The sequence below is a fragment of the Mustela nivalis genome, assembly GCF_964662115.1.
Source record: "Mustela nivalis genome assembly, chromosome: 8".
NCBI lineage: Eukaryota > Metazoa > Chordata > Mammalia > Carnivora > Mustelidae > Mustela > Mustela nivalis.
In genome coordinates this window covers 36,182,331-36,195,281 of record NC_139027.1, presented here as the reverse complement: position 1 = coordinate 36,195,281, position 12,951 = coordinate 36,182,331, and the positions used below count along the sequence as shown (strand labels likewise).

At 45.4% G+C, this 12,951-nt stretch overlaps 1 protein-coding gene across 1 annotated transcript in view; it reads right to left on the bottom strand.

The window, feature by feature from the left end:
* Positions 1-12,951, bottom strand: part of MERTK (MER proto-oncogene, tyrosine kinase) — a 114,304-nt gene that overhangs the window by 74,913 nt on the left and 26,440 nt on the right. Inside the window, exon 2 of the mRNA XM_082743416.1 lies at positions 9,362-9,770. Within this exon, the coding sequence (XP_082599542.1) occupies positions 9,362-9,770 (409 nt within the window). The remainder of the gene's footprint in view (positions 1-9,361; positions 9,771-12,951) is intronic.

Sequence of the window (12,951 nt, the reverse complement as noted above, 5' to 3'; positions counted from 1 at the left end):
GCCTGATGTGGGGCTCAGCCTGAGCAGAAGGCAGATGCTTCACTGTCTGAGCCACCCAGGTGCCCCAGGAATTTTAAATTACAACTTCTCCCCAATAATGCCATTTTGCAGATCCCTTTTCGCTTCTGATCAGCAGAGTAACTAAAATATATGTCAAGAGTAGTGTCAATCAGGGGCACCTGGGTGGCTCGGTTGGTGAAGCATCTGCCTTCAGCTCAGGTCATGATCCCAGGGTCCTGGGATCGAGGCCCACATTGGGCTCTCTGCTCAGTGAAGAGTCTGCTTTTCCCCCTTCCTCTGCAGCTTCCCCTGCTTGTGCCCTCTTGCTCATGCTCTCTCTCCCTCTCTTTCTCTCAAATAAGTAAATAAAATCTTAAAACAACAACAACAATGGTGTCACTCAGAACCAGGGGAACCAGAGCTGCCTGGTTAACATTACCACCGTATTAGTTCCAAGACCGAATAACGTGACTCTCACATGTTACCTGCATTTCCTGATGTGCCAACCTGAGCAGCGCCCCCACTGACTTAGAATACTATCTTCACCTTTCCCCTCATTCCCGTGTAGGAGTGGTATAATTTTGGAAATGCCCCTGATGAATGAATGTTGCACTTAGGAAAGACTCAAGGGCAAAGAAAGGCCAGGTCTCTCTCCATGCTTGACGGCAGGAACCAAGGTCACGATGTCTATAGGTCACCAGGAGAACATGGGAGGAGACCTCACAGCTCCAGATAAGGGCCTAGCCGACACTCTTCTGATAAACCTCCAGGAATGTCATGGTGGCAGGAAGAGAAAAGAAGAGAAGCATGTGTCTAGGATGGGGCACTGTCCATCACGAGTATCAGTTGGTAGCTTAATGGTGCCCCCCTGCTCTTGGAAGCTCCTGAAGATCCTATGTGGCTGACCAGTCAAGTCACCTCTGCGGTTCCAAAAAAATACCAAGATCATGGCTACTGAAGAGGGGGGTCCTTTCCGCATATTTCACAAGTTCATTTATAAGAGGAATCCTTTTCTTTTTTTTATTTTTTTTTATTTTATTTTAAAATATTTTATTTTTATTTATTTGACAGAGAGAGAGATCACAAGTAGGCAGAGAGGCAGGCATAGAGAGAGGAGGAAGCAGGCTCCCTGACGTGCAGAGAGCCCGATGTGGGGCTCGATCCCAGGACCCTGAGATCATGACCTGTGCCGGAGGCAGAGACTTAACCCACTGAGCCACCCAGGCGCCCCAGGAATCCTTTTCTTGAGGCAAGACCCGGGGGCTGGACTGATGATGAGATCTGACAGGATGAGGACAGCCGTGCCTTTGAGGACCTGGCTCTGGGTTGGGGTCTGGGACCCTGGTGTTGTAGCAGGTTTGCCACGTAACTGAGGAAGCCAGGGACCAGAGGGAGAGCGAAGGCCACAGAGGCATGCAGGGCAGAGCCCCAGGAAAGCAGCCCAAGGATGCAAAGTACATCTGTGCAGAGGCCCCAGAGAATTGAGAAAAAACATTAGGGGTAAGTTAATATTTTAACAGCCCAACCTGGGCTGCAGAAGTCAGACACAAAAGGCACAAAAAGTCTAGGAGTACCTTAAGCCAATCAGCAAAGAAGAAAAATCCAGGCCAGGAGTAGAAAAGGAGGGCAAAGAGAACATGATCAAAACTTGCGTCATTCATTATCAGGAAAAGGTGACTAGTCCTCTGGGGAGAAGGGCTATGTGCTTGCGTTAATTAGCAAGTCAGGAGCCATCTTACTTACAGTGCAGGAAAGATTTTCTAAGATAGCTCTACTTTTTACCTCCTAGACAAGTAAGTAAAAGGCTGCTGAGCTGAAGGCAGGGAGGGGGGAGGCGGACACAGGAGCGGTTGTCCCAGAGCTCCTCCTTCTCCATAAAGGAAATAGCAGGCAGGCTCTAGAGGCTCCCTAGTGAAGGCTCTGAGCTCAGAATAGCAATCTAGGCGTTCCAACAACTGAGTAAGAGGAGTTCCAGAAAGAACACAGGAAGGGGAGCATAACTGAAGAAAATGACCCAGGAACTGGATATCTGGGTCTTTCCTAATCAGGCCCCTAGGTGGGCAGCACAATGGGAGAGAAAAGACCCACTAAGGGGCTTCACCAGGGAATGTCACCGCTCCAAGATAAAGTGGAGATCCCAGAAGCTTCCAGAGAGAAGTAAAGCAGCACAACCCATTAATCAGAACAGCACCATACTTCTCAAGAACAAATCTGTGAGCGACAAGGAGATAGATCAATGACTTCCAAACGACAACAGGAAATTATTTTCCTTTTGAATTCTGTATCCAGCCAAACTACCTCAAGGTGAAGGCATAAAAACAATGACATTTTCAGACATGCAAAATCCACGCTAGTAGAGGGTGGGCTCTGTGCCAAAGTTTGGGAGTCAAAGCCAAGAAGTGGGGTTGGGGGTCAGGGTATGTGGAACCTGGAGCTCCTGGTGGAAACAGGAGCCACAAGGGCCTCCACGATGGTAGCATGACTGAGCTGTACCCCAGGGCTGAGGGGCAAGCTGGTCTGACTGGAGCAGGAGGAGGGACATTTCCAGGACAGGCAACTCCTAGGAAAAAAATCAAGCCTAGTAATTTCATCACTTTGAGAGAAGATGCCTAGTAATTTCATCACTTTGAGAGAAGATGCTTTTAGAGTTTAGGGACAAAAGAGAGATTGATACTTAGAAAATTAAGCAAACTAACCAACAAAGAAGCTCTTAAATTGAGGGAAATCGAAAAGCTATAAAGAAGTAAGATGTAATCAGAACCTACTAAGTGACTCAGCTGAAAACAGTATTTACAGAGCCACAAAAAACACTGACTCCTGGGTATTGATTTAACCAGAGCTGGAACATTTTAACAGATCAACTCTGGGGCCAGGCGCGTGCACACACACACACACACACACACACACGACTCATATGGACTGAATATCTCTGAAAGATACCAAAGACGTGGATAACCACAGCTCCTCTCTGGGGAGCGGCTGGAGGCTGGAGTGGAAGAGAGGATTTTGAACTGTTGGAATATTTTATTTACCATGTGTATGCATTGCTTCCAAGAAGGTATAAAAATCGTGTCAGATTTTGGTCAAATACAAACATCTGAATCAGGGAAAACCAAAGCCACCACACGGATTCAGCCACCACGTCTAGACAGGAACCACCTGGACAGAGCCCCAGGGCCAGCTGCAAGGACACACAGAGCCTCCCTGTCTCGCACCGCAGACCTCTCACAGCTAGACGGCCTTGCTCTGAAATGGCTCTTCAGGAGCAGCTAAGTGCTACAGCGTTCTTAAAAGAAACACAGAAAAAGCAAATATTGCACGATTCCCCTTATATGAGGTACCTGGAGTAAGTTACAGAGAAAGAAAATAGAAAAGAAAGGGCTGGGGGAAAAGAGGATGTGGATTAGGCTTTAACGGGCCTGGAGTTTCCTTCTGAGAGGATGAGAAAGTTCTGGGCAGGGTTGGTGGTGAGGGCTGAGTAACAGAGTGAATGCACTTAGTGCTGCTGAACCGTAGGCTCGGAACGGGTTAAAACAGTACATTGTAGCTTATGTATATTTTACCACAAGAAAAAAATTAAAAATGGAAAAAAAATTTTAAAGAACCCCAACTTTTAGAAACCAATAAAGTCCTTCCAGCTTTAGCTCCTGACAACTAAGCTAGAATTTCATTCCCAGTGGGGAATCCTGAGGCTACATAGAAAACATATCAAATCCTTTCCCTTGGCCACAAATTACCCCAATAAACTAAATCTCCAGGCACTGGCTGCCTACAGGAACTGCGGCTTTTGTTTTTACTTGAGAGCTGGTCTCCCCAGTCTTCTGGTCTGATGGCTGGTGATGGCCTGGAACGCTTTACCTGACCATCGAGTGTTTCCACCAAAGCCAGAGTGTACCCCCAACTTATACCCTCTTTGAGAGACTCCAGGGAAAGACCCGGGCTATGCAGCATCTTGGGATCTGCACAAATGGTTGAGCTACAGTTTCAAGTTGGTATCAAGTTGATATGCAAATGAGGTACTATATGGTCGGTCAGAGAGCCAAGGGGGTGGCCCAGCCCTGTGACTTAAAGTCCTGCAAAGGACCAAAGGAAGGAGCTCTGGAGAAAAGCAGCCTGAGCTGCACACCATTTAGGATGAGGTCAGGAACGTGGCATATGCAGGGTGGGGGTGCAATTTTTAGGATTAATCCCCAAGCCATCAATGAGGAATACTGCAACCCGCTAGCGGACACCAAGCATTTCCTACACCTATAATAGACATTCAAATGAAAGAGGAAAAAATGTAAATTGTTAGCACAGAATGGACCCAGCTCAAGAGGGCATCTAGACTTGAAGTACCATAGCAGTTATTTCTTCCCCTGTATGTGCCCAGGGTGTTGGCATTTTGAAAATAATCTTTAAGGTTTTCCCTTTACAATTTCATTTACATTCTTCTACATGTGTTTCCATTTTACTGCAGCAGGGCACAGTGCTGTATAGAACCACTGAAATATTCTGAAGACGTTTAATTATACAGGAAGACATTCGTAACATTAGATGAGCGAAACGAGATACATAATCATCTGTGTCATGAAATGTCAATTTCATTTCAGGAATACTAAATTTATATGTGGTTGGAAAAGATTCCTCGGGGTTGTGGGCCACAGTTTCTCTGTATGTGTACAGTATTTTCTAAGTATTTAACAAAGTACATTTATCATTATTAAAATAACTTGAGGGGCACCCAGGTGGCTCAGTGGGCTAAAGCCTCTGCCTTCAGCTCAGGTCATAATCCCAGGGTCCTGGGATCAAGCCCTACATGGGGCTCCCTGCTCGGCAGGGAGCCTGCTTCCACCTCTCTCTCTGCCTGCCTCTCTGCCTACTTGTGATCTCTATCTGTTGAATAAATAAATTAAAAAAATAAAATAAAATAACTTGAAAATATATACCTACAGGAACTAAGACCAAGCAGTTTCTAAAATCTTTCAGGAACATTCTCCCTCATGATGTTACATCTCCTTTAGTCTTGCCCAAGTAGGGGGGACTTGTACTTAATGCATGTGAACATCTGTCATTTCTACCCTCTCACCCTCAACTGAGGTATGACTGAAAGATGAATTGACGCCTGGGAGATGCCACGTCCTTTCCCCTGATTCCCCCCTTCAAGGCCAAGTCTATAATCTGAAGGAAGCACCACCTTAACATATTAACACTATCTTAGTACTTCTGCTCCTGACATCAGGTTCTCTCTTTCCCTCTATCCTGTTCACAGGTCCAGGCAGGACACAGACCAGCTCTACCCTCCTTACCCCAATGTCCAGATGTTCATTCAGGCAGTTGTTCTTCCAGTAAGGTGCCTGTAAACACCTTCATGAGCAAGGTTGGCTATTTTTATAACTGGTGAGCAGCTGCCTGTGTGGTGATTTGGGAGAAAAACAGATCTCTACTCCTCGTGTCTAAAATGACGTCACCAGTGATGTGAATATTTTCCTATGTAAATTACTTTATCACGGTCTTTTCTTCCTTTGGAAGGGAGAAGGCGCCATGATGGCATTGGGCCACCACGGAAAAGTGGGGGGTGGGTGTGGAAGCAATGGAAGAAATAAGAGGGGAAAACTCCACTGCCTTAAGTGCGCACACACCTTAGCATACACCTTCAACCAGAACGAGTATTGTTTTAGGGTCAAAGACCAGACACTTGACTAACACTTGTTTTCAGAATGGAGCGTTTGGGAGTGTAAGTGTAGGGTCTGCCTGATGTAGAAGAGGAAATGTGGAACCGAGAAAGTCTAAGAAAGTTAAATCACATCCACAATCTTGTCAGTCTCCAACAACCCCCAATGGCTTCCTAGTTAAAGGATACATGTTGGTACATAGTGATGTGGGGGCCTCAATTTGGGGACCCCGTCATTTTCAAAATTCATGTGAATTCCAGCCTTTCTTATAACACCTTATACAATAATGGCTCCATGTCCTGACTCGAAATACTTTGTGTTTCTCTCCATAATTCCTCTGACCTCTGCCAATATACACACATCTGTATTTTGTCCATTCCCTTAAATACCTGTGGTCCATACAGGTATTATTAATGGCAACTCCAACAAAATTACAGGCTCATGAATTCTTGATTAAATTCCACACATGGAAAGCCTCACACTAATCTTTAACTCTTTACTGGGAACCAGAGTAGATTTGTTTTAGGGCCCATGAGATGTGAGAACAGAAGACACCGCAGGTGTGCAAATCAAGCCCCCTGCTTAAGGGTGACAGCTTACTCCCTAGTGACCCTGGACAAGTCACCCTGCTCATAGGGACTTCAGGGTCCTCATCTATAAGATATCAAATTCAGGGTCTCCAACATCCTTCTCTCCTGCCAAGAAATTACACAAATATTTATAATCTTGATTAATTCACGATAATGAATCACTATACAGTTCCTGGGTCACCTGAACATGACTTTAATATAGCTGAAAGATATTAGACTCGGTATTGTCCCCCAAGCTACTCAATTCAGCACAGCATCCACCATTTATAAGAATTCTGAGCACTATATCTGTTTTACGGCTTAGTTTGGAAGTGTGGTAAGATTTTTTCCCCGCTTCAGAATGAGTTTATGAAAATGAAGCTGAATCCGTGCAAAAGTATAACCTTTTTTCTAAAGTTCTAAAGATATGACCCAGGTCCCCTTCTGAACTCTGAAGACACAAATCCCAAGATACGCCACTATCTACTTTAAGTTTTAAAACTCTCCAGTTTAGGGTATTTACCCTAAAGATACAAATGTAGTGATCCGAAGGGGCACGTGCACCCGAAAGTTTATAGCAGCAATGTCAACAATAGCCAAATTATGGAAAGAGCCTAGATGTCCATCAACAGATGAATGAATAAAGAAGATGTGGTGTATACACACACACACAAACACACACACACACACACACAATGGAATACTATGCAGCCATCAAAAGAAATGAAATCTTGCCATTTGTGACGACATGGATGGAACTAGAGGGTATTATGCTTAGTGAAATAAGTCGATCGGAGAAAGACAACTGTGATATGATCTCCCTGATATGAGGAAGTAGAGAGGCAACGTGGGGGGTTTGGGGGGTAGGAAAAGAATAAATGAAACAAGATGGGATCGGGAGGGAGACAAACCATAAGAGACTCTTAATCTCACAAAATGAACTGAGGGTTGCTGGGGGTAGGGGGTAGGGAAAGGGTGGTGGGATTATGGACTTTGGGGAGGGTATGTGCTATGGTGAGTGCTATGAAATGTGTAAACCTGGCAATTCACAGACCTGTACCCCTGGGGCTAATAATACATCATATATTTATAAAAAATTAAAAAATTAAAAAAAACAAACATCTCTCCAGTTTATGTCCTTTGGTATCATTTCATGGCCCTTTGAACACACCTGAAGCGCTGGTCATGGAGTCCAAACTCATCTCTTTGGCAAGAAGGCAGCTCACCCATCGTCTCCTGGCTGGCTAGTGGCAGGACCCTTGTTCAGGACTCCCAGCCCAGAGAGTCAGCAGGGTAGTGCTTTCCTCCTAATGATACCTGATGAGCCCAATGTGTCAGCTTTCTGTTTCTTTAAGCCTTTAAACTGTTCCTTAGGGGCACCTGGGTGGCTCAGTGGGCTAAGCGTCTGCCTTCAGCTCAGGACACGATCCCGGAGTCTCAGGATAGAGCCCTGCACGGCTTCCTGCTCAGTGGGGAGTCTGCTTCTCCCTCTGCCCCTCCCCCTGCTCATGCTCACTCACTCTCTCTCTCTCTCTCACTCACTCTCTCTCAAATAAATAAAATCTTTAAGAAAAAATAAACTGCTTCTTATTCACTATTAAATAGTGATCTCTCATCAGAAGCTGTGTCCATAGCATGGTAAAACATCTGTGTTTTGTAGTTGATGGATTAAAGTATGTAGTCAAGTCTCCTGAGTGGTCTCAGCCACTGGCTCAGAATGGCAGCCCGAGAGACCCAGCCCGAGTTTAAACCAACCGGTGGAAAATATGAAAGCTGTGTTCTTTACTTTGATGCTAACCAAGCCTATAACTTAGAGAAAAAAAACAAAAAACAAAAAAAGGATGTATCTTGTGGAAGTATGGACACACTCAACTCAAACTGGAGTTGTTAGCCTTGTGGCATCTCTGAGGCAGTTTTCTGAAAAGGAAACAAAAATGATTCACCAGAAGACATGACATTGTCTCAGACAGCCACGAGTATCAGGCCAGAGAAAGTGAAAATGTCCCAGATCAAAGAGGGCTCTGCTCGGAGTGGAGGAATCCCACGGAAAAAGGCACTTACTCCAACTGTGTGCCTCTGACCTCGTTTGGAGCTTTCTAGGTCCACAGGTCCACTGAACTCCAAAGCTGAACACGCAAGGAGACTCTGACTCAAAACCAAACCAAACACCCAAACCTCTCCTAGCGAAAGAGGAGAGAGTAGAAAATAAAAGAGGGAGTGTGGTGAGGAGAAGCAGCTGGCTGTCTGCAGGATGTTGAAAATACGATGACGCAATCCTCGGGACAACAGATTCTTCCAGATGTACATGCTGACTTGGCTTAGCCCTGCCAACCCTCCCCCGACCAACGCGTTCGGCTGGCCCTTGCCAAAACAGAGTGGAACACGGAGACAGTGACCCAGGTGGCTTAAGGTTTTCTCATTTCCCCAGCCTTTATAGACTTTCCAGCTTTTTCCCACCCCAACAGGCATGAGGGCTACATCAGCGCCATGATCTACAGAAGCAGGGGATGCTGGTGATAGGTGGAAGAGAGAGGGGGGATAAGGCCAATGAAAGGGATGGGAATGTGTTCAAAGCTCCACGCCATGGGATAATTTAGATGTCTCTCTACACCCGGAAAGAAACAGTGTTCCCGGGGTGCCTGGGTGGCTCAGTTATTAAGCAGCTGCCTTCAGCTCAGGTCATGATCCCGGGGTCCTGGATCAACCCCCACATTGGGCTGCCTGCTGTGTGGGAAGTCTGCTTCTTCTTCTCCCATTCCCCCTGCTTGCGTTCCCTCTCTCACTGTGTCTCTCTCTGTGCCAAATAAATAAATAAAATCTTAAAAACAAAAAACAAAAACAGTGTTTCCACTCACTGGGAAAGCTCTTGAGTTAAGTGGGAGCTTGACATGACTTGCAGGTCGGGGGTGGGGGATCCCCAGAAGGCAGAGCCTCTGATAATCCAGTTTGAATGGGGCCAAGATCCACATAAAAGAGATCAACCACACAGACTGTCTGCTGTGAATCTGTACTCTAACGGCACCCGGAGGGCTGCGCACACAGAAACCAAAAAGCCGTCTTTCAACTTAGGAGGTTTTTACTTTTGAATCACAAATAACATAACAACATTCAAAAAGGAAAGGAAGAAAGAACACATACCTGAAGGAAGCGATTATTGCTGTAACTTCGTCATCCGGATAAAACTGAGTAATGGCATGATGGGCCCCGACCAACTCCTTCCCATCCTTCCACCAAGAAATAACTGCAATGTCCTGGTACGTAGTAGGTATATTGATGGAGCAATTAAATTTTACATCCTTATGCTCAGAGAGTATTATGTGGCCAATTGTACGATTAAATGCCAGAGGCGGTAGGAGCTTTGACCCAGCAGAGGTCACCCCGGCATGGGCTGCACTCCCTGTAGGCGGTCGTCCAGGCTGAGTTGGTGAAGACATCGTGGCAGGCTGGTACCCACTGGTGTGAGGAAGGGATAACGGCACATGGTCAGCCTGCAGGCCTCCTGGCAATGGGAGGTCAGGCTTGGTTTCTTCCCTCACCTCTGCCACAGCTGCAAAACAGAAATCTGACTTTTAGCCTTTTTTTTTTTTTTAAGATTTTATTTATTTATTTAGCAGAAGGAGAGAGATCACAAGTAGGCAGAGAGGCAGGCAGAGAGGAGGAAGCAGGCTCCCGGCTGAGCAGAGAGCCAGATGCGGGGCACAATCCCAGGACCCTGAGACCATGACCTGAGCCAAAGGCAGAGGCTTAACCCACGGAGCCACCCAGGCGGCCCTGACTTTAAGCCTTTTAAATAATGGGGTTTTCCAAATCGGTTCCCAATGTCTAAGGCCACGATGGGAAAGAACTGGGGTATCCTCAGTGTCCTTAGAAAACACGAGCAGAACGTATTTAACACACGTCTGGATGTATATTCTCATTCACAAGCTCATTCATCAGTTTACTTATCTCCTAAAGAATGTTTAAGAACTAGAACTCCCATCAAAAATTGTTTCCTTTTTTAATTTAATTTAAATTTAATTTCGTTTAATTAATTTAATTTTTATTTTAGCGAGAGAGCACGTGTAAGCATAAGAGAGGCAGGCATGGGGAGGAGCAGAGGGAGAGGGAGAGAATCTTAAGTAGGTTACTTGCTCAGCATGGAGCCTGATGTGGGGTTTGATCTCATGAGCCTGAGATCATAATCTGAGCTGAAATCAAGAGTCAGACACTTAACCAACTGAGCCACCCAGGTACCCATTCAAAAATTTACTTTTCTTTTTTTTTTTTAAATTGAGATTACAACTGACATATTATATTAGTTTCAGGTACACAACATAGTGATTTGATATTTGTATATATTGCAAAATATTTATCTAGTTAGTTTAGCAGACTACCATCACAATACAGAGTTATAAAATTTTTTTTCTTGTGATGAGAACTTTAAAGACCTACTCTCTTAGGCAGAGAGTATACAATACAGTATTTTGGCTTTTTTACAATACAATACTGTTAACAATAGTCACCTACTGTATATTACATCACCAGGACTTAACTTATTTTATAACTGGACCTTTGCACCTTTTGACCATTTTTACCCATTTTTTATAACGGCGACTCATTCAAAGTCCTTCATACCCAACTCAACAGCATGGCAGGAAGGTGATGGCCCCTGAGATCACTTTTCTCACTGTGCTCCCAGTCACAGACTATGCCACAAATCCAACCAGTGATCTTGCAAAGGCTACTACCGGTTACAAAGACAGGAGTTTACGATTCTTGTGCCTCAACGTGACCCATCTACAGGTATGGGGGAAAACATCCGTCATTCTTGACAGTCATTCGTGACTATGGAATGACTTAGAGCTTCCAGTAAAATGCTAGAATGGACAGGGAAATGTTGATTTCATTTGGCCCACAAGTATTTCTAAAAATACTGGCCGACAATAGTAGTTGTTCTGTTTTTCTTTTTCATAGCACTTCTGGAGCACACATTCTCTGCTGGTGATTATGGATTCGAACACGTTGGCCTCAAGTGCTTGAGACAGGCAAAGAATGGGAGATTCACAGGCATTTTGTGAGTAAGTGACTGGGGGTACCCACTCAGTGGCTGTCCCTCTGCCACACTCAGAATGTCACACCCTCCTGGGCTCCTGCGCACGCGCGTGCGTGCGTGTGTGTGTGTGTGTGTGTGTGTGAGTAGGGTGGTCTCTGCTTAGAGCTGTGCCAGATTTAGCAAATAGGAACACAGGACACTTAGTTAAGCTTGAATTTCAAATAAACAACAAGTAATGTTTAGGATAAGAAGTCAACTAAGCACTTATCTGGCCAATGGAGATACAAACAGGAGATTTGGGGGGCAGATGACGGGATCTGAGAATTTGCTCCTCTGGATTCCTCCCTGCCAAGTCACTCTAGCCTGTACATCTTCCTCAGCTGAAGGTCACAGCTCCTGTTAGGAAGTCTTCTCTACGTACTCTTTCGACCCAGTTCGGCTCTCGTAGTTGATGCATTTGAGAACTACCTCCAGGGTGAATGCCAGGTTGGAGAAGAAGAGATTTCACTATAAGAAACTGGGGAAAGCTCACTGCTTCCCTTTAGCCTGAGGTCTCAGTGGCTGTGGGAGAGCAGGGGCCCTCTGCAAGCTTTGCAGAAGACTATGTGGGTCAGCCGTAGGCTGGCCTTGAGCCCAGCCATCCAGATGGATGAGTGTGCTGTGATGGGAGCGTTCATTTATTCCAGGGAGTGGAGGTCAGGGCGACTCTGCAGAGAGGGGCCCCTGCCTCTCCTCTCGCCCCCATGCCAGGTAAATCGTATGCGTGAGTGTAGGCCTGGGCTCTTAGCAGGGCACAGCAAAGCTCTGCCTGGGTCCTATCCAGTTCCACCATCTCCTCTGAATTTGGGGATACTTTCTGCAGTTATGAATGCTCTGGCCGTTTCTTTTATGCCTTCAGACCGTTCACAAGAATGCTCTTTTTCTTGAGGCTTTGAAGCACTTACAATTCACCTTTGCCTCTTAAATCAGCAAACTTGTCTATGGTCCTTATTCACTGATATCCATGGGAATGGGAAGTCAGCGGTACGTCTGGATAACTTTGTTTTTCTTGAAACAGAAAGCAAACAAGTGGAGTGGGAGAAGCAAATAATTCTTTGGTTTGTTTAATTTACTTGAAGACATTTAAAATGCTAAGATAAAGGTAACCCAAGTTGGTAGTGGAAAATTCAAATATTTATAGAAACACAAAAAATATAAAATGGAAACCTGTTTTGTAATCCCAACCCTGCAAAATAACCTCTGATTACAGTTGGATACAGTTTTCAGTTTTCTATGAGCTAAGCAGTTCACCGAACAAACTAAAGGGCCAGCCACCCACTCCTATGATGTCAGGAGAGCAAACCCACCCTGTAATCACTACGATGGCTGAAAAGATAGCTAAGCTCCATGAGTTGAATTGCCAGGAGTGGGTACAATGATTCAATTCCCAACCAGTACTTACATAGCACTGGGTCTAAGATTTGCTGTGATAGTCTAATGGGGGACAGAAAGGCACTTGCCCCAGAGGGGGAGCAGCAGAGGGACCTAGGAGTTATAGGGAAAATGGGATATAGCTAACTGGGGTGGGGGGGTTGGTTCTCAACAGTGTCACAGAGGCCTTCCCTGGTCCCTCCCCACCCCTGATTACTTAGCCCTCCTCCATTAGGTGCTGGGGCCCCTCCCCTTTGTAACACCTCCTATGATTTCTCATTCAGTT